General features: G+C 35.0%; 1 protein-coding gene across 1 annotated transcript; it reads left to right on the forward strand.

The window, feature by feature from the left end:
- The first annotated feature begins 11,859 nt into the window (after window positions 1–11,859).
- LOC141713243 (ATP-dependent DNA helicase SRS2-like protein At4g25120) lies at window positions 11,860–27,572 on the forward strand. The gene is made up of 29 exons (XM_074516570.1): window positions 11,860–12,217; window positions 12,347–13,478; window positions 13,566–13,607; window positions 13,775–13,938; window positions 14,585–14,786; window positions 15,573–15,629; window positions 15,702–15,807; window positions 15,895–16,028; window positions 16,161–16,235; window positions 16,393–16,518; window positions 16,600–16,728; window positions 16,819–16,902; window positions 17,539–17,652; window positions 17,813–17,913; window positions 18,002–18,068; window positions 18,410–18,460; window positions 19,021–19,098; window positions 19,420–19,626; window positions 19,728–19,766; window positions 22,307–22,378; window positions 22,495–22,581; window positions 22,667–22,723; window positions 24,890–25,098; window positions 25,198–25,291; window positions 25,553–25,603; window positions 26,370–26,432; window positions 26,603–26,662; window positions 27,061–27,123; window positions 27,255–27,572. The coding sequence occupies exons 1-29, from the start codon at window positions 12,087–12,089 to the stop codon at window positions 27,342–27,344; spliced, it is 3,885 nt and encodes a 1,294-aa protein (XP_074372671.1). The 5' UTR covers window positions 11,860–12,086; the 3' UTR covers window positions 27,345–27,572.
- Window positions 27,573–27,963: the final 391 nt, after the last annotated feature.

Below are 27,963 nucleotides of genomic sequence, written 5' to 3' on the forward strand. Positions count from 1 at the left end.
CAACTCAAACAAAACAAGATCACTAAAATTAAAGAACTTATCTATAACTAGCATGTAAAGCATGTTAAGCATAGAAATATTGACATAATTAAAATTACTGATTTTACCAGAAAAGACCTTGGTAACTACATCACACATGAAACTCCATTCTTTCCTAAGACCCAACCTCCTAATATCACTTAACTTAGAAGTAGAGAGTGCATAGTTCATGGAATTAAGCATATTAACAATATCAGTATCTGTGTGTGGTGAGGTCACAGTGTTACCAGGAATTTTGAAACATGCTTTAATAACATCACTATTGATACAAAATTCCTTACCTTTAATAGTGAGTGTGATGGTCTTATCAGTAGAGTTGTATGTAGCAGTCGTCCACATCTCTTCAACAACCTCACAGAAGATGGTGGGTGATTCTAGCATTGCATAGCTGAGTTTGCAGTTCTTCACCAAATCCATCATTTTGTGGTAGTCACTTGAATGTTGAATCCCCTTGTTTACTAGAGCCTTGAAGTTGTTTTTCTCATAGATGTATCCAGTTTGTGACATGATCTTGACTACTGGTGCCATTGTTAGAGAGTGAAAATTGCAGAGATAGAGATGGTAGTTGCTTTAGAGAAAGAGAGAATTTAGAGCAGATGATTTGAGAATGATAAAAGAAAAGCAATGAAAATGAATTATGCTTTTATACTGTCTCAAAAATAGCTGTTAAAAATAATAAAGTGAGATAAAGTAACCAATAAGAATTTCCCAAAATAGCCATTTTAAAAAATAAACTGTAAAAATTCCACTAATTATCCGTCGTGTTATGCTTACAAACTGTAAGTATACTCGATGGATAATGTTCAGGAAATTAACGGCTAGGATTCAGACAATTCGACGGATGAGGATAAACTGTTATTCGTCGAGTCATAAAATATTCCAGAAGAATAATTGATTTTTATTAACAAATAGTATTCCGACGGATGATCAAACTCGATGGATAAAGATCATCCGTCGAGATGTAAATTTTGACTTAGCCAAAATTCCATCTGAGACTGAAAAATCAATTAAATTCCTGGCTGCAATTCAACTTGCAAATTATCTCATAAAGATTCAAGAGTAATTTAACATACCTAACTCACTTACCAACCTTGAAAAGGTGGATTCATCCAGTGGCTTGGTAAATATATCTACAAGCTTCTTTTCACTTGGAACAAAATGTAGTTCCACAGTACCATTCATCAAATGTTCCCTTATGAAGTGGTACTTGATGTCTATGTGCTTTGTTCTTGAATGTTGCACTGGATTTTCAGTGATGGCAATTGCACTTGTGTTATCACAGAAAATGGGAATTCTTTCCACTTGCAGACCATAGTCTAGCAATTAGTTTTTCATCCACAAAATCTATACATAGCAACTGCTAGCAGCAATATATTCAGCTTTAGCTGTAGAGGTAGAAACTGAATTTTGCTTTTTACTGAACCAGGACACAAGCTTGTTTCCTAGAAATTGACAGGTTCTTGTTGTACTTTTTCTATCAATTCTACAACCTGCATAATCTGCATCTGAATAACCAGTTAGATCAAAACCAGAATCTCTAGGGTACCAAATGCCAAGTTTTGGTGTTCCCTTGAGATATCTGAAAATTCTCTTAATAGCTACTAAGTGAGATTCTCTAGGGTCAGCCTGAAATCTAGCACACAAACATGTAGCAAATATTATATATGGCCTACTAGCTGTTAAGTACAGAAGTGAGCCAACCATGCCCCTATAACTTGAAATATCCATAGACTTTTCAGTAGTGTTTAATTCAAGCTTAGTTGCAGTGGCCATGGGAGTTTTTACAGATGTGCAATTCATTAGATCAAACTTCTTTAAAAGATCATAAATGTATTTAGTTTGACTAATAAATATTCCATCACTAACTTGCTTAACTTGCAAACCAAAAAATTAAGTTAGTTCTCCCATCATACTCATTTCATACTTACTTTGCATCAATTTGGCAAATGTTTTGTAAAGTTTTTCATCTGTAGAGCCAAAAATAATGTCATCTACATAAATTTGAACAAGTATACTAGAGCCATTAACATTTCTAAAGAAAAGAGTTTTGTCTACAGTACCTCTAGTGAAGTGATTCTCTGAAAGAAACTTTGACAAAGTGTCATACCAGGCTCTAGGTACTTTCTTTAGTCCATAAAGTGCTTTCAGAAGATAGTAAACATATTCTGGAAAGTTTGGATCTTCAAAACCAGGAGGCTGACTAACATAGACTTCCTCCTCCAAATCTCCATTCAGAAAGGCACTTTTGACATCCATTTGATAGACTTTAAAATTGGCATGGGCTGCATAGGCTAAGAAGATTCTGATGGCTTCAAGTCTTGCAACAGGAGCAAATATTTCATCAAAATCTAATCCTTCTTGTTGACAATAGCCCTTAGCAACCAATCTAGCATTTTTCCTGACTACTATGCCATTTTCATCCATCTTGTTTCTGAATACCCATTTGGTGTCAATTGGATTCTTTCCTTTAGGCTTGGGCACCAGCTTCCACACCTTATTCCTCTCAAATTAGTTTAGCTCCTCCTGCATAGCTAAAATCCAATCAGGATCCAACAAAGCTTCTTCTACCTTCTTTGGTTCTTCCTTAGAAGGAAAGCTGATGTATAGACATTCTTCTTGAGTTGCTCTCCTTGTTTGAACTCTAGAAGATACATCACCAATGATAAGCTCAAAGGGGTGATCCTTTGTCCATTTCCTTTGTTGAGGTAGATTAGCTCCAGATGAAGAGGCCTCATTGTTGTCTTGATGTGTGATTGAGTTTTGATCATTAGAAACTCCCCCTGAGTTAATGGATCTTTGATTTGAGAAAAGGGAGCTTTCTGTAAGTGATCTATTCTGACTCCTAACTTCTTTTGAAGTCCCCACGGATGGTAAATTTTGAGTACCGACGGATGAGGCTGGTTGTCTCCCGACGGATAAGGCAGGTTGTCTCCCGACGGATGAAGCATTTTGCAACTCGACAGATGTTGAATTTTGTGCTTCATTAGTAGTGGATTTTTCTGCATTATCCTTTGATACTGTTTCTTGATCACTTTCATCATCACTGTCATCACTAACCATCTCCATATTGTCAAATTTGAGGCTCTCATGGTATTCTCCATCTTGCAGTCCTTTAATCTTTTTATCATCAAACACAACATGTATTGATTCCACAACAATGTTGGTTCTTAGATTGTAGACTCTATATGCTTTACGAACAGCATATCCAACAAAAATTCCTTCATCTGCTTTAGCATCAAACTTCCTATTCTAATCAGTTTGATTTCTCAAGATGTAGCATTTGCAGCCAATGACATGAAGAAAATTTAGAGTTGACTTCTTGTTCTTGAACAATTGATAGGGAGTCATGCATTTTGCTTGATTAACCAGAGAAATATTCTGAGTGTAGCATGCAGTATTTACAGCTTCAGCCCAGAAATATGTTGGTAACTTAGACTCTTCAAACATTGTCCGTGTAGCTTCAATAAGTGATTTTTTCTTCCTTTCTACTACTCCATTTTGTTGTGGAGTTCTTGCTGCTGAAAACTCATGCAAAATCCCGTTTTCTTCATAAAATGCTCTCATGACAGAATTCTTGAACTCGGTTCCATTGTCACTCCTGATTCTTCTAACTTTGAAATCAGGATGATTATTGACTTGCCTTATGTGATTGATGATGATTTCACTAGCCTCATCTTTAGACTTTAGGAAATATGTCCAAGAGAACTTTGAGAAATTATCTACAATTACTAGGAAAAATCTTTTCCTTGAGATGGACAACATATTGACTGGTCCAAACAAATCCATGTGTAGCAGTTGCAAAGGTTCTTCAATTGTTGAATCAAGCTTCTTTCTGAATAATGCTTTGATCTGCTTTCCTTTTTGGCAGGCATCACACAATCCATCCTTAGAAAATTCCACTTGAGGAATACCTCTTACCAGTTCTTTCTTTACTAGTTCATTCATGGTCTTGAAGTTTAAATGGGATAGCTTCTTATGCCATAACCAACTTTCATCCTGACTTGCTTTGCTAAGAAGACAAGTAACAGATTCTGCATTTGATGAGTTGAAGTCAGCTGGGTACACATTTCCTTTTCTCACACCAGTGAGAACCACTTTGTTGATCCTCTTGTTTGTCACAACACAGGCTTCTGAGTTGAAGGTTACTGAATTGCCTTTATCACAAAGCTGGCTGATACTCAACAAATTGTGCTTGAGACCATCCACCAAGGCAACCTCTTCAATGATAACATTGTCTTTTGAAATCAAGCCATATCCCACAGTATAACCCTTGCATACTTGGGCCAGCTTTCTCCTTGAACTCTGTGAGCATGGTAGAATCACCAATCATGTGTCTTGAATAACCACTATCCAAGTACCATAGATTCTTTCTGTTTCCCTGCACACATCAAAATCAAATCAAGTTAATTTTGGTATCCAAATCTCCTTGGGTCCTGCCTTGTTAGCTTTTTTTTTTCTGTTTCTTAGGTTTTATCTCATTTGACTTGGGGATATCAGATTCATCCTTAGTCATTTGAGTTGGACCTTTAAAACCATTCATTATAGCAGAATTATCATGCATATTTTGATTAGCAGGGAATGGCATGCTATTAGTAAATATGTTATTCCAGTAAGGCATGCTAAATGGCATTTGTGGCATACTAAATGCAGCATAATAAGGATTAGGTGCAAATGGCATATTAGCAAACTGAGCATTCATATTCTGTGTAGACATAGCATTCATAGGCATAGAAGGCATGGCATTCATGTTGGGAAAATGAGGTAGCACAGATATGGAAGTAGGCATGGTAGTTTTGCAATTAACAGACAAATGATTTACACTACCACACTTGACATAGATTTTTCTTGGAGCATATTTATCAGGTGTGTAGTTGTTATGCTTGTTACCATTTCTATTATTTTTCCTTTTAGCCTCTGTTTTAACCTCAATCTTTTCTAGTCTGTCACTCAATTGCTTGACATTCATATGACCAACATTAACCTTTTTCTCCTTCTTTACTTGACTGGATTCTCCTGGAACAAAATTCTTGGAAACTGATCCATATTTCTCATTTAGCTTGACAAGTTTGGCTTTACTCACAGGCTTGCTCACATTCGACGGATGAGGATTTATATCACTCGACGGATAATTTTTTTTGTTATCCGACGGATGACCCTCATCATCCGTCGAGTCTACATCTGTTAGCAATCCTTCAACCAAATTGGATTCCAGCTTCTCCTTATCCTTCTTCCAGGCTGCATCACAAAAGGAGTCAATACCTTGAACTTTGGTGATTTGAGCATGAACATCTCTAGATGTTTTTCATGCCTTAATCACCTTCTGTTCCCGTTCAAGCTGCTTCTTCAAGATCTCTTCTTTCTTCAAGGACTTAGTTAATTCATCCTTAGCAATTTTACACTCAATTCTCAATTTTTCAAATTCAATGAATTGAGACTCTAGCACATTATTCCTCTCACTTAGAAACAAATTGTTTTCTTTGATTTTAGTATTTTCCTTAGTAAAAGACTTAAGTGTAACACGCAAATGATATAATTCTATAGACATGTCATTTATAGCATCATTACACTCAGCTTTAGATAAATATGCAAGGTTAGTGGTGATTACCTGATTACTTGAAGAACTTGTCTCTGTTTCATCAGACTTGACCATTAGGGCTAGATTGACATAGTTGACATCCTCATCCTCATCTAGACCATCTGTTGCCTAGTCATTTTTTTGTGTAATAAAAGCCCTTTCCTTTTGTTTGTGCAACTCAATGTATTTCTGTTTATAATCCACAGGCTCAAACTTCTTTTTGCTGGAATCTGACTTTCTACACTCACTGGAAAAGTGCCCTGCTAAGCCACGTTTGAAACATTTGAATTTTGATTTATCCACCATGTTTCTATTTGGCTTAGCTGCTCCAAAGTTCTTTTTGAACTTGAGCTTGGCAAATCTTCTGGAAAGAAATGCTAGATGTTCATCAATATCTTCCATGTCATCTTGGCTCAAAGAATCTTCATTTTCTGCTACAAGCCCCTTGCCCTTATTTTCACAGACCTTTGAAGTTGATTCAACAGCTTCCATCTTCATCTCCTTCTCTTTTTCTAACTCAGCAGCTAGTGTAATAGATCCTCCTTTCTTCTTTCCTCTCTTCATCCTCTCATCTTGCTCTATTTCAAGCTCATAAGTTTTCAGGATGCCATACAGTCTCTCCAAAGTAAACTCCTTGTAATCTTGAGAGTTTCTCAATGAGACTGTCATAGGTTTCCATTCCTTTGGAAGAGATCTAAGGAACTTAAGATTGGAGTCTTTTGTCTGATAGACCCTTCCATGCAACTTCAGAGCATTTAGTAGTTTTTGAAATCTACTAAAAATGTCAGTGAGAGACTCACTATCTTCACTATGAAAGTGCTCATATTGCTGAATTAGCAGCTGCATCTTATTCTCTCTGACTTGTTCAGTGCCATCACAGATAATCTGTATTGTATACCAAACTTCCTTGGCAGTTTTGCAATTGATGATATTGTCAAACATGTCACCATCAACTCCATTGAACAAGATATTCATGGGCTTCTTATCTTTCCTAACTTGTTCAATATCAGGATCAGACCATTCATGCCTTGGTTTGGGGACAAATGGCTCATTTCCAGTTGCAGCTCTCATTGGTACACGAGGGCCTCTTTCTATGCAATCTACATAGGCCTCATCTTGAGAAAGTAAATGAAGATGCATCTTTACCTTCCAGTGATGGTAATTATCTTTGTCCAGAAAAGGAATCTTGACTCCAACATCCTTCTTGTTCATCTTGCTATTTTGTTGTGATCTCTAAACTCTTTGTTTATCAAGAGCTTGCTCTGATACCAATTGTTAGTCCCTAACAATGCAACAAGAATTACAGAAGGGGGGTTGAATGGAATTCTTGAAACTTTTTCACAAAGATATAAAATGTTCTATCTTAATAATATATAACTGTGTGAATTGATTTGCAAACTGCGGAATAATATCTTGGAATGAATCAAGACACAAGTAATTAAAAACACAAGTCTTTAAAAACTTTTGGGTGGATTAGAATGTATCCACCAGAGATATATATTATATTAAGAGAACTCTGTGTAGCAATTAGCTCACAGCTGCTTACAAATTTGAACAACTAAGTTTACCGAGAAATGCTAAGAATACAACTTACAAATGTTTCTCTGAGAATAATAATCTTGCTCAGTTGCTTGTTGTTCTATTTGCTACTTCTTGGTTTATATAACACCAAGATTACAAGGTAATAAGACAAGATAATAAAACAAAAATTATCAAGTCTAATACTGTGCTACTTCATTACTCTATTCCAGCATCTTTGAATATCTTCATAATAGCATGGAAATGACAATGCTTCTTTGTTCTCTAAAACCCAGTTGAATAGGCTTCCACATTCCATTTGCATACACTCGACGCATGTGACTGTGTTGTCACTATCAACAGATGTTTGAATTCTTTATCCGTCGGGTTCATGATCATCCGTCGAGTTGCCTTGTTGATCATCTGTCAAGTGGCATTGCTGTTTATCCGTCAGGTAGCTATCTGGAACTTGACTTCATTTTATTTATGCAGAATTACAAGACATCATCTATGTACAATTAATCAACCTATTCTGCATATCTAGCTAAAGTCAACATGACTTGAGTACTACTACAGAATCTAAACAATGTGTATGCAGAAATGTGCTACAGATTTATTGTTACACAAGCTAGTCACTCGATGGATAATAAATCATCATCCATCGGGACTATATTAAGTCATCCGTCGGGACTATAATCCTTATCCGTTGAGTGCTACATTTTTCACTAAGTAAAATCTACCAAGGTGTTTTGTTAATAAAATCATCAAGTTCACAACATATCCACAACAAGGATCGAGACCCACGATTTAATTCGAGATTTTAGAGGTAATTTCAAGAAAGTCTTGGCACAAAGTTGAAAATGAGCACGACGTATCATTCGCAAATGGACGGTCAAAGCGATTGGACTATTCATATAATTGAAGACATGTTACGTAATTGTGCAATCGATTTCACAGGAAGTTGGGACGATCATCTACCGCTTGTGGAGTTTTCTTACAACAATAGCTATCATTCCAATATCGGCATGCCTCCATACGAAGCTCTATACAGAAGAAAGTGCAGATCACCAACGAATTAGGTTGAAGTCGGAGAAGGAAAGATTCTCGGCCCCGAAATGGTTCAACAGATGAGGGAAACAATTGAATTAATCTAGAAGAGATTACTTGCTGCTCAAGACATGAAATGAAAGTACGCCAACCTATCTCGAAAAGACGTGAATTTCCAAGTAGGCGAAGCGGTATTGTTAAAAGTATCACCATGAAAAGGATTGACCAGATTTGGGAAGAAAGTAAAATTAGCACCGCGATACATCGGTCCCTTTGAAAATTTGGGTCAAGTGGGGAAAGTTGCCTACGAGCTAGCTTTGCCACCACAGTATTAGCATGTTCATAATGTATTCTATGTGTCATTACTCAAGAAGTATAGCCTAGATGTCAAGCACGTGATAGAATTTGAGCCAATAGTCTTAGGAATAAATCAGTGAGATCAGTGAAAGTACTTTGGAGGAATCCCAAGGTTGAGGATTCAACATGAGAGTTAGAGTCTGATATGCGGGTGTAATATCCTCATTTGTTCTCCTAGATTCTGGGGACAGAATCCTTTAAGGGGAAGAGGATTTTACGACCGGTATTTAATTACTTGTAATTGAGTCGTATTCGGATATTTGTGTGTAATTATTGTAAGCTTGCATGAATATGTGTCAATTAAATGTTTATGCGACCAAATATAGCAGATTATGATAAATTGATAAGCAAAGTATTTTATCTGAAATTTTGTGTGTGATTTTTAAGATTTTATAAGTTGATAAAATGTACTTTTCAAAAATATATTTTCTCTAAAATTCTAAAAGTGATCTTATAAAATTTCTAAAATTCCAAACTATTTTATAGTGTAATTCTTGTAATTTATGGAATTTTATTTATATATATAAAAGTCATTCTTTTAAATGATATTTAGAATTGTGAATAAGTTCATTACACATTTCCCTTGCATGCATTTGAACATCCAAAAGGAGAAATGGGTACCAAAGTCATTCCCAACCCCACTAACTTCTTTATTTTAACCAACTTACTAGAATAACCTTGCATGCAAAAACTTGGTTATTTTGGGAGAAAGTTAGTTTAGTACTTACCCACTCCACTACCCAAGTAGCACATAAAAATACAAAACCACATCAAGTGAATCATTTTTAAAGATTAACCACTCAACGAATCTACTTCTCTCCCTTCTCTCTCTTATTCCTCTCTCTCGGCCGAACCCAAACAAACACAAACATACACACTCAAGTTTCATTCAATTCTTCAAGATCTTAGTGTAACCTAACCCTCTTACCTTTGTTCAAGTTACATTTATATATTTTGTGCAAGAATTTAAGTGATTAAGTGTTGCATGCCTAGGTTATTTAACAACTGAAGTGGAAGACTTTGGTTCTTAAGAACTTAAGATCCAAACCATGAGATACACTATTTATGGAGAAGGTAATGGTGTGTGAAGTGTTATACTCCCACCATTCCCCTCCTCACCATTCGATAATGGCTTAAAAAGGAGCCGAATGGAGCTAAATTAAGTTCTTTTCTTTGCATTTAGTGTAAAAATCATGTTTCCAAGCTTATCTCCTGATTTAAGTTCATGCATGTCAATGATCCCCATGTTTTCAAGTCTTGTATGTGAGTATAAACTCATGCATGCCACATTTTACTCGACATATAATGATATAAATGCTTGCATATAAGTTTTAGGTTATGATTTAAAGGTATTGGTAGAGTACTATTAAGTTTAAATGATTTCTTGGCTATATGTTCAAATTTGTGAGGTTTTAGTCTTGATATTGCTTTGCATGCACTAGGTAATGACTTGCCTTGCTAAATTAAAGTATGATAAGTTGTTAATGGAGCATAATTCGTGGGTATCATGACTTGGTTTGAAGTTAAAAATTCAAATATATGCATGTTAAGTTCGAAAATAAAGTTAATTGTCATGCATGCATAGTTGTATTTATATATCATTGGTTATTATGATTTTTAGAGTATGAAATGATCTCTTCAGTAGATGGTAGGTTGAATAAGAGGGAGTGTGATTTAGATTTGTTGATCCTTATGGTGGAGTGTTTAGAGACGAATGGGTTTAAGGAAGGAAGGATAGTTTAGCTTGAGTGTTGAATTGAAGTTTTGGTCAAAAGATTGGAGTGTTTTGAGTAAGCATTTGTGATGCCCTAGGAGGCCTAAGCTCCAGAATGTTGAGGCATGGTATAGGCTTGACTTCAGTAGCCTTAAGTTGATAAAACACTTTGGTTTTTCGGCTAAAGATATTCATTTTTTGATTTTATAAAAATGTCGGAGCCGAGGTCGCGCAAGGAGTGATCACCCAGAACACCTACTGCTTGTAAATCTATTAGGAATAAGACTACATAGTTATGGTTCATTTACGTTAACATCTAATTGAATTCAAGAAGGGTTCTTGCGAATTTCAAAATCGAAATAAAATAGAATATGTTGTTTGTATATAAAAAAACTTTATATGAACCAATGAGAACCATGTAAATCCAGCAGTGCGGGGATTCACATGGTTCTCACAAAGACCAAACATATCGGGTGAATTTTATTTTTAACTTACGAAAGAAAAAAGGCTTCTTTTTTTAATTATCCAAATCCTATGATTTTTTTATGAAAACTATCTATAAGCAAAATTAGATAAAAGATTCAAATACTGTACCTATGGGATATAGGAAGAGGAAAAAACCGAAGATTTCACATAGTATTTTTGTATTTTTGATCGAAAAAGAAATATGATTTATTTCGTACCCTTCGCTCAAGGAGAAAATGGGTAAAATTAAAAGGATCAAACCTATGGGACTTAAGGAATGATATTAAAAAAGAGAGGGAAAAATATTCAATAAAAAAAGAAAATAAGTAAACTAAGTAAATATAGAAGAACCCAGATTCCAAATGAACAAATTTAAACTTGAAAATGAACTGCTACTTCGGAAAATTTGCCCTTCTGCCCAGAAAATCATTTTCAAATAATATGTTCTAAATTTTTTCTAGATCGTGTATGCGAAAACGGTGCGTCGATTGATTTAACGGTTTGAGATAAATCAATATTTTAGTGAAAGCGGTATCAATAGTACAATTCCGTAGTTGACCGAACTTTTAAAATATTTTTTACCTATTTAAATTCATTTTATCAAAGTGAGACTTTTATTATAAATAGTACAAACACTCAAAAAGCTTTTTGAGGTGGTTTCGTAATTAAATATTAATTTTTAGATTTATTAAAAATGTTAGAGTGCGAGTCGCGTAATAGTAACATTAGGTAAAATCAACTCTAGGAGACCAACTTGACCGTCCATTTCGACAAGGATCCATAGTTATTTTGAATTGGTCGAATATAAAAATGGTAAAATAGTTTATTGGATTTACTCTTTTTTGATTGGTATTAGAAAGTTATTTATCAAGTAAGTTACATTTGATATAGAAATTATAATAACGCGGAAAATAAAAGATATTGTTTGATTGTCACGTCGCTCATGGAAAGTGTAGGAGAACAAATTAAAATATTTGTAGGAATTCAAGCTTCAAATATACTTTCTTTATTTTTATTAACCAAACAACTGAATCAAATGATATTTCCCCTATAATTCAAGTTCCGGCATATTTACATGTCAGCGACCTCTAAGACAATTAAAAAAACTCCCATACTTTCATTTATTATTTGCAACCGGCAAGAATCAAGATACGAGCTCATAATTTAACTGGCCTGAGTTGGGCTTGTGTAGTTTACTCCCCGACCCAGCCCTTGAACCAGCAAAATTCAAAATAAATACCCAACGGAGGGAAAAAACAAATTTAAAATCAGTTTTACAAACAAACCAATACCAAAAATGAGTTATAGCCTGTAGGGTTTAATAATCAACATTTCTAATACTTTCTTTAATCATTTCTTTTTGTATCTCCGATGGACAATAAACACAATCCAGGCAGCTCATTATCAGCCCAACAACGCTCTCGAATATCCCAAAATTACAAAGCTGCTAAGGCCATTCTTGATCGAAAACGGCGCCGTGAATCCGTTCATCTTTCACTTAAGTAAGCGCCTAATGTTAAATATATATATAATATCATTATATTGTTTTATTATTGTTTGCTAGATTATTATATGTTAATTTAATTTATGTGTTTTAAATGTATTGATTTTGTGTTATTATGTTGATATAGAAAACATGTTGTTCAAGAGATTGATTATTGTCCAGCTTCGGTTCTGGTCCATATAAGGGTTCCTCTTTCAGACATTACATCGAACAATTTAACACCGGCAATTAGGAAGGATGTTAAGTTATTTAATAGTGAGTGTGTTAGGGATGGTTCGGGGAATATGATTAGTAAATGTTTTGGAGGTAATGAATCGAATATTCCGTCAAAGTACGGCAGTTGCTTCAATTCGTTTAGAACTCCGGTGAAACCTGTAGTAGGCAACGGAAATGAATTGAGTGGGGTTGTCACGAGTAATTTAATAAAAGAGAGGGTTGTATCTGCTGAGTTTGGAAAGGGTCTTGATTCGTTTCAAAGCACAACTAGAAGGCCTGAACTTACCAGGAGTTCGTGTTCTGGGAACATGACTGCTTGTAGGGTTGAATTAGGTGATTGTGCCCCAGTTAATTTGTGTGCACGGGAAATGATTAAGGTAGATGAGAATGGAAAGACTGATGATCCTTTTAAAACTCCAATTAGACAAGCAAAATGTTCCCATCCTGAATGTTCATTATCTGTAGATTTAGGCGGTAATGTAAATCAATTGACTATTGGCGTCTCAGCTGATAATGGAACGATTGCGGGTTTACCTAAAAGGCCAAGCACACACCATGATATCATCAAATATGGTAAGGGTGGCCCTATTATGAGAGACGGTTCCACGATGATCTCGTACAACACTCCTGTGAGACCAGAGGGGTTTTCTTGTTTGAGTGAGTCATTTGACATCTTGGATGAAGAATTTGATGAGTCTATCTTACAAGAAATCGATGCTTTATGTGAGAATAAGCCAACAGACAATATGGCTTGCAATGTGCAAATGAAAAGTCAGTCCACAGTATTTGATGGCGGGGACCGTAAAACTAATGCTGACCCAATTGATTTGGTGGAAAGTCTAAAAACTGAAAAATTATTGGACTGTGCTGATGTTCAAGATTGTGTAGAAGATGGGTCCACAATATCTGAAACTTCAAGAACTGGCTGCATGCCTGAGGCATATGGAAAGTATATACAGTCTCTTAATGACAAGCAGCGGGAAGCAGCCTGCAGTGACATTTCAATACCTCTAGTGATTGTTGCTGGACCAGGAAGTGGGAAGGTCTGTCCACTTCTCTTATCTGTTTCTGTGTGATTTCGTGTTTAAATATTGTCCAATTGTAATGTTTTTTCTGGTTTCAATATTCAGACTTCAACAATGGTAGGGCGTGTTCTTATGCTGCTTAACGAGGTAATGCTATAGTACAGTACTGCATATTTTGATAGACTGCTATCATGTTAATTATGTAGGCCCTAGTCTTGTTGATATTTAATTGTTTTTTATTTGTTACCGATTATTTATCATGTAATATAAATTTTCCCTAACCTTCTTTCCATTATCGTCAATGACAATTTTAGGGCATTGGTCCTTCCAACATACTTGCCATGACATTCACAACAGCTGCCGCCTCTGAAATGAGAGATCGTATAGGAGCAGTGACTGGGAAAGAAGTAGCTAAGGAGTTAATGATCAGCACATTCCACTCATTTTCTTTGCAATTATGTCGTTCACAGGCTGAAAAGTAAGCAACTATTTTGCACCCTGCTAAATGTCATATAATACATGAGCAGCATCCTGTATGGTACCTTTTCCTGTATAATCTATGAATAATATACATTATTACAATAACCTATAGCGCAAAATGCCTTTATTTATATATAGTTTACTGGGTGGGTGTAACTAAAGTTGAGCCATCATGTTCTTATACTGCTATTTGAAATTCAAAGAAATATATGCTGTAAATAAAAATGCATATTCCTCTAGTAACATTTGATGTGCTGTTTTAGTTACCAGTTGTCACTAGGTAATGAAATCTGGCTTATTAAACATGTTATAGGATTATATTTCTTTTTGCCTTTTGATGATGGTCAATGTAATGTTGTCTGTCACCGAGCATATTAGAAGTATATTTAGTGTGTTCTATACTTTTATGTATAAATCTCTAACCACTGTGTGTCCTCATCTTGACGTGCTTAAATATGATCTCGTGCTTGAATGTATAACCCCCCCTAGCCCCCTCTCAGTCACTCACAGGGTCATATTATATGAACTTAAATGATGTGTAGTGGTATTTTGGTTTTACACTCTTAAGCCAATAGTTTAACATAATCTAGTTCCTATCAACTCAACTAGTTACTTACATGCTGATCTTTGACTCATCCGATCAGGTTAGAACGTACTCCTGAATTCTTGATTTACGGGCAAGGGCAACAAAGAAGAGCTATCATAGAGGCTATTCGCCTGTGGGACAGTGGAAAGACTGGGAAAGATAGTGAAAAATTATGCAAACTTGGTAAAGAGTCTAATGACATAAATTCTCCCCAGTTTTTCAAAGATAAGGCCAAAAAATGGTTAAAATTTGTGACTCAAGTAAGTTTCTTCTTTTTTCATGCTTTATTAATTATTGTTGTTGTTGGCCTTGCTCTATGTTACTCAGACTTGGGTAAGGAGTGTCGGACACGATACGTATCCGAGTGTCGGACACGATACGTATCCGAGTGTCGGACATGATACGTATCCGAGTGTCGGACACGATACGTATCCGAGTGTCGGACATGAAAAATCTGAAAATTGGGGACAGAGGGACAGTCTCCTTTTTTTGGACACGGGTCTAGCTAATAAACAAGTATGGTAATTTTCAGTACGCAATGAACTGCATAATCAGTGATGATGTTCTCAATTTTATTCTAAATGTATTAGTTAATATTACTAAATGGTAACTTACTCATAAATATTGTGGTAACATCTATTATATTATATGTTCGCCCGTGTTAATATAAATCGAAATTATACAAGTAAATGAATGTAGACACTAATAGCAATATATCAATACAGCATTTTAGGGCTCCACAAGCGTCGCAGATCGTAATAACTTTGTGTGGGATAATCTCTTTTAGTTATATGTAGTTGCTTCCTATGTCACATAATGAGAACGCATGAGGAGTTAAGTGGTCATTGATGGTTAAAAGTAGTTTACTACCCTATATCTTATATAAAGCTTCCATATGATAGGACATCATTTAATCGGACGACACTTGATGAATGATGCAGAAATTTATGAAAATGTTTCTTCTATTTAAGTTTAATGTCTATAATCATTGTGTTTCAGTAATTTGCATCTTATAGCTATGCTAACACAATTATCATGTCTTCCAGGCTAAAGCTTCCGGAAAGAATTCAGAGGACTTCCAGAAGTTGGGGGATGAGATAGGAGTAAGTAAATCGTACGAAACTTTATGCAATTTTCTTATTATGCCTCTAATCTTATGTGTAAATCTGGATCAGGCTGCAATTCTTCAGAACTACGGCAACATTTTAAAATCTTGTAATGCCCTGGACTACCATGACCTGATCACTAGTTCAGTGAAGCTACTAACTGATTTTCCTGGAGGTTAATATCATCTGTGCTTGTTTAATACTATTAAAGAATTTCTATTTTTCTGATTTTGGAAAATTTTATGCATTATTATGCTTGCAGTGCTGAAGGAGTGCCAGGAATCTTGGAAAGCAATTGTCATTGATGAGTTTCAGGATACTAGTGCCATGCAATATAGTTTGCTCCGAACTCTTGCATCCCATAACCAAATTACTATCGTAGGCGACGAAGATCAGGTATATTTGATATATTAAAGTCCCTCCCAATAACTTATATTGAAAGTTCATAATATCCTTTCGACACAATGTTATTTCAGTAAAACAATTATTTAATTATTCTGAATTGGAAATTCATTTGTTATTTTGCAGTCCATTTTTAGCTTCAATGGTGCAAATGCTTTTGGATTCAATTCATTCCGTAATGATTTTCCAACGTACAAAGAGGTGGGTAATTCAAGTAAAAAGGTTCAATATTCTTGATGTTCAGTACTTCTGTTCCTCGTGAAAATTTCCAGCAACTCAATCAAATTAATGAAGCATGCATAAGGCAGTATAGTATGTTCATATTATTTTACCATGTTTCTTCAATTCTCGTTTCCAGATAAGATTAGATAAAAACTATCGTTCAACTCGCTGTATCATTGAAGCTGCATCCTTCCTAATTCGAAACAATGCAAAGCGTTCCCAAACAAGACGTGTACTTACAGATAATTCTTCTGGATCAAAGGTAAATTTTGTGATTAAGAGAGCAACATCTGTATTTTATCTGGTCAAATAGGTCACTAATAATGGGTGTCCAATTACATAGATCACTATTAAGGAATGCTGTAACGAGCATGCACAATGTGCATTTGTTGTGGATAAGATTTTAGAAAATATTTCAGATGGCTCATCAATTAATACCTTCGGAAATGTAGCTGTTCTGTACCGGAGGCAGGTCAAGTTATTACTTTCTGTAGTTTTTTAATTATAATTCTTGACTACTCCTGGATTGTTGAGATGCTTTCTGCACTGCTTGTTGCTTCAGGTGTCAGGAAAAATCTTTCAAAAAGCCTTCCGAGACAGAAACATTCCATTTAACATCCACGGTGTGGCGTTCTACAGAAAAAAGGTCTATTGTTTCTCGCTTTTTTATGATGCACCAATTTAGGTCCATTCTGCAAGGGTGTCATAGCATGAGAAAAAGTTGTGATAAGAGAATATGGCTTTTGATGCTCCATGTATTGTATGATCTTAACAATTCTTGTGTTGGTTATTCTTATGTTTTCTTGTTATATTTGCAATTTAGCTATAGTTTATAGTAGCCTTACCACATAAACGACTTGCAGATGAATGATGCTATGGGGGTGTTTGTATTTCATACTTCGTACAAGTTTTAGTGCTTTTTTCGGAAGGCATAGCCAAACACCCACTATAGTAAACGTGTGAACTGAATTGCCTTATACTTCAGTAATAGAAATCTCAGATGATTGCGCTTAAATATGTACTTTGCTGGATTGGATCTATATATCTTTTGCCTTGGAAGATGTCACTTGAATTTATTTTTAGTTACCTAATGTAGCTCCTTCCTCTAATCCAAATGCACCATCTTTTATGACTGGCAACTTTGTTTATAGTACTAACAACTATGATTTTAATATTAGGTCAGATGATAGCTTCCACAACAATACTTAAAATGTGACATTACAATAATGTATATATAATCAGATACTTTAGTTGTTATTGGTGACGCCTATCTCTGTTATAGGTAGTTAGATCCATCATGTCTATGCTTAATACAACCTTGCCCGGCTGTGATGATGATTCTTTTCGTCGGGTATTCAAGGCATTGCTACCTTTCGAGAAAGAGGAGAAAAAAAAGGTGATTATTTATATTTACTAAACAGTCATGTTTTGGATTTTATGTGCCCATTTAGTACAATTGTCATCCTTTACTATATTAGTATATCTCCCCATGGCAGTTGAGGATCTTTATGCATATTTCTGTCTTAACGTTTTGGTGTCCCATTTCCCATTCGAAGGTAATTGAACATATTGACAAAATTTCAACTGTAAGGAGATGCACCTTCATATCTGCTGCTCGTGACATATTTACCGCAAAGATCTCCGGTACCTTCAAGAGGTTCGCCATATACAGTATATTGCTTGTTGCAAGTGAGATGTCTCCAAACAATTACATTGTGGTTATGTTGATATATTATTTCTCGTAGGAATCAACTCACCCAAGGGCGCAAGGTGTTGCTCACTTTGGACATGATATCAAAACTTGTTTATAGGGTAATAAAATGTTATTTGTTACATCTTATGTATATGTACTCTCGTTAGCCTGTCTTGATTAGTTGAAACAGCAGCACTAACAGTTGTAAAAATAGTGTACTATATATTCCCAGCTGTGATGACCAAGACTAATTCTGTGTTTAAGAGGAACATAAGATACTTCTTGCACAAAATAACCAGTTCTTGCTTCATTATTTTATCCTGCTTTTAAGAACAAATGGAACTTTTTGTACAAAATAATCAGTTCTTGCTTCATCATTTTATCCCAGTTTAATAATTAAAAATTATAATTCAAGAGAAGCCCTTGTAATAACTTTTACCTTACTTATTGATGCTGACAGGAACAATCAATTTCAGCTGTTATCAGTTCAGTGGCAAACATGATACCTCAGGTCAAGTCTATTCACGATGCTATCCAAGTAACAACATGATTGTGGCTTGACTTGATAACAAACTATACATGCATTTCGTTGAAACACACACACACACACACACCCCTTCTCTTTGACAATATTCGAACCCTCGACATCTGGTAAGAGGAGTGAGGGAGATACCAGTAGACGAAGAGGTCATTGGTCATTTTGTTTACAACTTTACATACTAAATTTAATATATAAATGTGCTTGTCTCTGCACTACTACCTAGTCTATGAGGCTCTTAAATATCACTTTATGTTGAATACTCGCACAACAGTAATGTTTTATCACGGGCTTGTAAAGTAGCTAAGATCTGTAGGTGCTAAATGTTTATTGTTTTGGTAGGACATGACAGATGCAGTGTAGTTCATTTTGCATTTAAATAGAATTTTGATTTCCTCTTGTAGGCCTCTCTCTGTATATATTTGTAAATAATATGTCTGTGTTTGCGACTATATGCGAGTGTGTATCCTTTTCCCGTGTCTGAGCACTGGAAGTCATAAATATAAGTTGGCTCTCCATTTTCTGTTTTGTAGAAATACCTTCTTGAACAACGGGCAGTTATAGATGTTGATGGAGGGAAGTTGTTGAACGAAGACAATGACCTTAGATTGGTATGTCCTGAACTTTTTCGGATGATCAAGTAGTTTAGCAGTAATATATCTTACAACCATATAAGGCTGATATTATACAACCATACAATTCCACATTTAATTTGAAATTCAAAGTTGAAATCTTAGATGTACGGGAATAAGTAAATGCCCTCAGATAATAATATCTGTAACATTTAAAACTAACGGTCAGTCATTTCATAGGTTTTCGTTCAAAGATCACATGAGAGTTATACCTGTGCCCTTTTATCTAAGCCAATGATAGAGCAACCCTAGTAAGCTCCAATAGAAATTCTGTCAAAAATTTGTTTCTTCCTCATGCAGGTGCTCCACTACCTATTGGATGATGTCTCAGAATATCTAAAATCGCAGACGACTGCAACTGAAAGGACCAATAATAAAGCAGAAGAGAAAGGGTGTTTAAATGTACTCCAAGGTTTTATTGATTATATATCTGTCCGAGAAAGAGAAAATTTTCGTTCTAGGAAACATGAAAATGAACATTCTGTCACCCTTACTACCATCCATCAGGTTTTTTCCTCTCTCATATAGTCCTGTTATTTTCTTTCTGCAACATTACATTAATGTATAATTTGTCTATATCCCCAACCCTCTCATATCTCGAATCTCAGTCTAAAGGCTTGGAATGGGACACCGTCTTCATAGTGAAGGTATGGTTAGAACCAATCAGTCTTCTCGTACTAACTTGTTATTATGTTGTACTATGTGCTTCACCTAACAAATCTACTCAAGTAAAAGAAACGTGCACTCACTATCGTACTTTTTTTATGTTTCCATCAGCAATATATATGTTTGCATTTAACTTCAGAGTTTTCCATGAGCAATATTCATGCCACTAAATACAAATAGTAGTTTTAATCGGTTGTCTAGAACCTATCTCAAGCTCCTTTCTACTACCTCTAGCTTTCCAAGTCCCCTCTCCTGTCTGACTATAGCTTTCAAGTCTCTTTCGAAGGCCTTTGTATATAGTTTCATGTAAGACTAGACTAATAATAATTATTAAAAAAGAACAAGAGAAGATTGGACTATAAACCTTCTTCACCTAGAAAAGCGTCTAAAACTACGTATTTTTAAGTAGCATGAACAGATTGAGGGAGATTAGAACTCGTATAGCCTCCTTGTCTCCTCGCACAACAAGATTCCATCCTATATTCTAATACTCAAATCACACTTCTATAACAAAAAATTATATTTTATGAACTTATAAAACTGTAGCAAGTTACTCTATAAATTCTGTATCTTATGACAAGAAGTCTTAAAGAAAATGGTTTCCTACCATATATGTTATGAAAATGTAACTTAAAACTGCGGCATAATAGACCTTGGACCTCCAAGAGTTTAAGAGAAGGCCACACCTCTGGTGTACTAGTTATCGTGCGGGGTTACATCCCTCACAAAGGTTAATAGTATACCAGTTTTGGGGGTGGGGGTACATGAGTGTGTGAAGAGTGGGTGATCTCTTGAATATCACCTAGTTATGTTACTCAGATTCGGATACGGAGTGTTGGATATTCAAGTGTCGGACATGAGAAATCTGAAAATTGGGGACAGAGGGACACTGTCCTTTTTTCGGGGACAAGTATGGGGACACACCATAATATACTAAATTACTAATAAACAAGTATGGTAATGTGCGGAGAGTGGGTGATCTCGAATATCACCTAATTATGTGTACATGAGTTTATCAAAATATCGATAGTTTTTCTAATTTCATACTCTTGTGGCAGCCTACTTATAAATAATTTTACATATGTATTATATATAAGTGGAGGCTAGAACAGGTGCCTACACATTCCACTGATGTTAAGTCGTTGACTGGTTACCTCAGGCCTTTTTCTATGTGTTGGTGTTATATACGATCCGACATAAAACTCGACTTGTTAGATATTACGGAGGTTCAGTGAGCACCATGCCGAATCTCCCTACCAATTTCTTCTCTTCCACTTTGTCCAATATGAGTTCACTGTTCACCTGGTACAAGCAGCTTTATCGAGGAATATCTCAGTTTTAGTAGGAGCTTTCCAAGAAATAGCTTTATTAGCAGCGCATGAGATGATTTTAGGCGCGGCGTATTCTGCAAAGTTAAATAAAATAACACAACAGTACAGAAAAACAAAAGGATTTCACGACTACTTTACTTGCCCATCCTTGATCTTTTTTTTTTCTGGTTAATGTCCATCCTTGGTGTTTTTTGTTTTTTTTGACGTCTTTATTGCAGTCACATAAATTAAAATGGCTTTTCTAGGAACCGACTGGAATCGGTTTCCATTAATCTCTTGTTTAGTATGTATACAATCCCACTGATAGTAGTTATACTCCCTCCGTCCCATTATACGTGTCCCTTTTGGAAAAAAATTTGACCCAAATTACTTGTCCATCTCTTCTTTCAACAAAAAATTAAGTGGAATTTTCCAAAACTATCCCAGATTGGACTTTTTAAAACTAAACTCTATTTTTATTTCAAAAATAAAATAAAATAACTAAACTCTATTCTCATTTTTCAATGCATTAAATAAGGGTATTTGATGAGAAATGTTATCCAACTAACTATTTTCTTAATATGCGTAATTTTTTCAAAAAGGGAGATGTAAAATGGGACAGAGGGAGTACTAATCATCAAGCTATCCACTCCCATTGAGCAGACCTTCTAAGTTTATACGAAGCAAAAAAAACAGAACAAATTCCTAGCAAATCCGTCGAAATTAGTTACCGGATTGAAGAAGTTTTCTTAGTGAAAAGGGAGAGTTACCCCAATATAATTCATTGTTAAGTATCCATTGTTTGCAGGAGACTAGAATATGTTTTCTTATTAGTGTACACATCTTACAGAAATCTATTGCAAGAATTTTTTTCCTCTAAAGAGTTTGTTAACAATGAGCAGTATCCATGATCTCAAATACACATATGTTAGTTGTGCTGTAACTATGTTAATATAAAATATTTGTTGCAATAACGATAGGGCAAATTGAGATGTTTCTCAATCACCCAGAACCAGAAGCATAGATTCCCACTCTACCGCATATTATAATTACTTTATAGTAGTTTGATGAATTGTTCATTCAAGATCCTCCTTTTTGCATGAATGGCCTTGAATATGATTAGATTTTACTTGATCCCTTTTGGTTGTAATAATTACATGTTATCTGCATTATTTAAGAACCTTGAAGTAAATTTTGAATAAATGTAACAGGCAAATGAGTCTGAGATCCCGTTGTTGCACGAGAGCAATGGTGTTTCATGTGGATCTGCTTTGTCGCTTGAGGTGAGAATGCTGAAGCATAAAAAAGTTCATGCAATATTGTATGGTTGTTTGTCAATATTAGAGGCTGCATATTATTCTCAAGTATTTACAATTGGTGATATTCTGAATGCTTATAGGAAGAAAGGCGTTTGTTGTATGTAGCAATGACTCGTGCAAAGAAAAAACTTTTCATTCTTTATGTTCTCATGGATTCCAGTTGGCAGGTTTGATAATATGCTCAAGTTTGGTATTTTCTTCTGTTATCTTCGTTATCATTTGTCGCCATCATACTAATGTGTTTTCTTTCAGGTCCTTCAGCCTTCACGATTTTTAAAAGAAATCCCCAAGTACCTCCAAGAGTGTGAGGTGTGCTCTCTTTCAAATTTTGAATGCATAAAAGCATTTTTATGGCACAATTATCCCATGTTACTTGTTTTTTATAGTAACATGATTATGAGCTTTCCCTGGTCTGTTTGACCATTTGGAGATTTTTCCAGAAGACACCTCAGCCTTAAACCATATTAGAGGCTTCTTTTTAGTCTCAAAGGTATACCTGGTTTTGGTGCGAGATATCAAACACTTCACCTCTAGCCAGTGTTCTAAAAATCCCCGATAAATCCCCGATTCAACTGATTAATCCCCAATTAATCTCCTACAAAGTATCCGACCGATTCGATCGTTGAAATCCGATTAATTCTTACGAATTTTTCTTTATTAGAGTATATATAATTATTTATTAAAATTAAAATAATATAATAATTTAAATATGAAAAGGTATAGAAATTATAATATAATAAATAATAAATATATATTTGTTAATAAATATCTAATATAATGATAATAGTATATTACATATAATTTAATATTATAATACATCCGATTTTTACTCCGATTAATCCTTCCAATTAATCCCCGATTTTCAATTAATCCTAAATCGGTAGCTCGAGCGATATTCCCCGATTCCCGATTTTTACAACACTGCCTCTAGCAGTCTACTCTAAATTAGAATTTAAGTTTTATTGGAAACCTTTTTTGTTAGAAACAAGACTTCTCTAGGAATAGTTTAAAAATTACTGGTTTTGATTTCATGCTATATTAAGGGATATTTAACTAAGTGCAACACAATTCTTATTACCAGAAAAGTTTTTTTTTAAAATAAAGAAAAAAAAATTGCTTGCAGGTTGAATTCATGAATCCTAACATATTTAAAAGTTTGACACTTGGATTCATGCCTGTGTTCGACTCTTGCAAGTCAAGTCCGTGAATACTACATATTCAAAGGTTTGACGCTTGAATTTATGCATGTGTTTGACTCTTGCAACTGAGTCCGGGTATAGGTTATTGAAAATGGCAAGTATGTCAGCATGGGTATATCTAAAAAAATATGAAAGATGTACAAACTCCACTACACACAAGAATGCGTCTTTCTTTTGTTCAGGGGAAATTTTACTTGGTAGTCAACGTCATTTTAGACTATGTAAATAGAGAGATAAAAGTGAGATGCATATATTTTCATATAGTTGTCATGTTCTACTTTATTTTAATTTATAGTACAGAACTTACTGGCATGCTTAGGGCACCGAAGGAGAAAGAAAAAAAGTATAGCAAGGAGAGAAATAATTAAATAATAATAGAATCATTATTAGGGTACTTAAAGGGGTTTCAAACAGCCGAATGCATCCAGCACCGTGGTACCCTTTTTCTACATGTAAATTTTCAATACATGGCGTATACTGAATTACGAGCTCCTTGATGTAAAATTAAAAAAATTGAATAAAATAGAATTAAAATATTACAAGCTACTTTCAGATTTGTTTGAAAACGTTAAATTGATACGGGGATCGCTAGTAGAGAGGAAAAGAGGAGATTGGCTGAGACTACAGTGTATATAAATATTTCTACTGCAAAGATTACAATGAGGTAAGGCCTCTATATATAGAACAATATGATAAATTTACTGCCTGCATTTAACATTTCTACAGTAGTATATTTACAAGAGTAAATACCGAGTATCAGTCCGAATAGCATCATCGAGAATTCATAGTATTTTTGGTTTAATATTCTATTAGTTTAATTTAGACATGTGCTGCACTAGGCAGTAGTGTTACTCTACTCTTATTTCTTCCCTAGCTTCCCTAGCTTCTCGTATTTTCCCCATTTATGAACAAGCCAGAGTAGTTAACTTAGTCCCTAGCCTATAAATGTCCATTTTTTTCACTGTTCATGATGAATGTTTCAATATATCTGTGTAAGCGTGGAGCTCTTTTGATGTTTGAAGTTGTTAGAATACTAATATAAGATCCTGGAAAGGGCCTTCCTCTAACACCTTGAGGTTTTAGAGCGACTGGTTCCCAAAAGATGGGCGCCCGTGATCCACTCTTCGACTCATAAATGGGCTTTCGAGTGAGGGGGACTGTTAGAATACTAATATAAGATCCTGAAAAGGGCCTTCCTCTAACACCTTGAGGTTTTAGAGCAACTGGTTCCTTAAAAGATGTTTAACTTTTCCTGACATTTTTGTTGGCTTTGTAGGGCGAGGAAATCTTAAACAATCAGCAAAAAAATTGTGAGGATCTTCCAGTAGAGACTCTCAATTATGTGACCAATGGGATACCAGTAAAAACTGAATCTACCGAGGCAGATATGAGGCCTGATGAGTGTAATAGTATTTCAGTTCATGACGCCTCCAAAGATTCAATGGAATTAATTCAGGCATGCAACGGAAACAGATTTATAAGAAGGTTCATTTATCTTTTATAACAGGTTTATGCACTGAATAAAGGTTTATGTAGTATCACTGGATAACTTAACTTGATAACAATCTATTATAAATTTTTTAGGTTTAGTACGGAGGATCGAAGTGTAGTTTCCCATTTGTTTCATCAATGGGCCAAGAAGGCAGCATTTCAAGAACCCAAAAGGTTAATTGACAAGGTAATATTTTCTACCTCTTCTAACATTGGAAAATGATGAGTTTTTTGCCCACCAATGTTGGAGTGATAGAGTTCAAATCTGTAATAACATTGAGGAGTTAATTACATGATATAATACACTTTTTACATTTATATTGCCTGACAAAGATATTTGTATAAATTACACTTGAAATGAGTGGTTGTATATGCATACACACACACACTTAAATATTTATACACACACTGATTTTAGACCATGTGTTTGCTTTAACCTATTGGACAGGTTGGCTTTGTAATTGATGAACGCCTGAGAATCAGAAAGAGTACCCACAAGGTTATACCATTCGTGCCTTTCCTTACATCATAGTTTTTACTCTCTCATGGTTTTGACTACTTGATAAGTTTGATTTTGAATGACGAATTTAAAATTTTATACACCATTGTATACTCTTGGTATAGCAATTGTTAACTCTATGCCACCCGAGTTGTCTGTTGAACTCCGAAATAATTGTTGTGCCCTAAGCTCTAAACCGTGTTTGATTAATAGATTTTTTATTGTATTTCTATACACCCTGAATAAGTCCAAGCTCTACTATTGTTAGGCTACATATCTTTCAAAGCATTAGGTCTTTAATCACAGGGGAGGGGAAGGTGAGGACTTGATCCCATGACCTATGGAAATTGGTGGAGGGGAAAGGAGCAATGCCGCTGCTACCTAGTGCACCATAACAAAATCTTGATATATTCAGAGCATGTAGTGGCCTTGTGGATACTCAAGTTTGTTGCATGTGGGCTACTGGAGTGGGTTTTTGGAATTTGAGTGTACGATTTTTAGAGTTACATGCCTAGTTTGTTACTTGTTAGATACTTAAATCTGTTATTTAGTTTCTATTATGCTTGTTAGATTTTGCTTGTCGTGTTATGGATATCTGGTACTTATTTTCTCTCTTGTCAATGGACAACAACTATCTTCGATGTCGTATTTTAAAATCATAGGGAGTTTCCAATAGGATTGCTTTTAGCTTTGGAATTTTAGTAAAAATTAAAATGTTGGTATATATTTTATGTAATACTAACTCTCCTTTGTAATAACTGTTCAGGATGTTTTGCGCGAACTGAAGTCTTGCTTGAGCACTGATGAGGCATTTCAATATGCAGAATATGTAAGTAATTTAAATTTTGAGAAAGTTTTTAAGCTAGGCATTGAGTAATTTTCTGGTTATCGCAGTCATTTCCCAATGGCTATTATGGACAATACAATACTTTCAGCTTTCGCTTCTATTGTTAACATATACTGTAAGTACTGAAAGTTGAAGTTTTCTATTAATACTAGGTTCTACAGTGGGAGCGAATTCCTGCTGACCAGCGTGCTTATATAATGAAGGAGAAGCAGGTATGATAAATGACGACGACTGCATCTTCATGCCGAACATATCCAAGTTATTCTCCACACGAAGACATTTAGTAACTTTATTATTAACATTTAAGAAACCTTTATTACTTATCAGCTTGTCCATACTAGTACGTATTGGAATAAGAATATCAGCCTCGCTTAAAATTTAAATATAAGAGTACGATAGATGTTTTCACGGTTTATAAGCGCATGTTTACGAAGGGCACCACCCATAGGCCATAGGCTCATTTTTAACTAGTTGAGGTTGGCTCACATAAATACTAATTTAAACACACGTGTTATTACTGATTCCGCACCAAACTAGTATAATATGGTATCTTCATTTCTTCGAATGTGATCCTCAATCTAGTCTAAGGATGTATTTTCATTGTATTCAGGAACACTTTCTGAAGCTAAGGATTGAAAATGCAATGGGTTCATCAGAACCTACTTCTAAACAGGTACCAAGAACTCTATATAATGATCTAATAATCTATAGAACTTCATTTCTTCGTATTTCTTCTTGCAGACTATTCTGGACTTCCCTTAATATCTACCTTGTATTCCTTTTTTTTGACAATTGCAATTGCAGATAGGTTACTTGCGGAATCTAGGATGTACCGTTGTTCCAACATCTCGGCTCCATGCTTCTCGTTTAATTGAACAGTACAAAGCATTGTAAAATAGACGATATCTCGTGAATAGTGATATCGTTCACATTGATGAGCATCTATACGTAGCAGTACGTAAGAATAAGAACTTGGTTCTTCCATTGTAAATCCAAAATTTGAATGATATATATGATAGTATACTGTTTTTCTGAGGCAGAGCATGGTTAAACATCTCTTGATTGCAATTTCTTCAAAGCATATTATGATGTTATCAGATGACTAGTAAAAGTCTATAGGTCATTTTTGCTGGACCGGTTTTAGTTATCTACTTATATGCTGTTTATTTATAATTCAAATTGTTTTTGTCGCACTTCATTTTTTATAATATCTTCTGAACAATCTCGTGGTTAAAATTTATGAAATTCTAATTCTCATGATTCTCTTGGTCGTAGTGTAATTTTCTATTTTTCGATGGCTCGTAAAATAAGCTCATTTGAACTATTGGGTTTCTCCGAGAACTAGTGACTTTTATAACACAAATTTGGTATGTATAATCATAATATCAACTCGGAATCTTAAATTAAATACTCGTATATGTTGTGATCGCAAAAGTTTTTATTAAACCGCAAATTTACTATTCATAAAGATATTTTACTGATGTAAAAAATTCGGATTTTTACAACCACGGAC

The sequence above is a fragment of the Apium graveolens genome, chromosome 3 (assembly GCF_009905375.1).
Source record: "Apium graveolens cultivar Ventura chromosome 3, ASM990537v1, whole genome shotgun sequence".
Lineage (NCBI taxonomy): Eukaryota > Viridiplantae > Streptophyta > Magnoliopsida > Apiales > Apiaceae > Apium > Apium graveolens.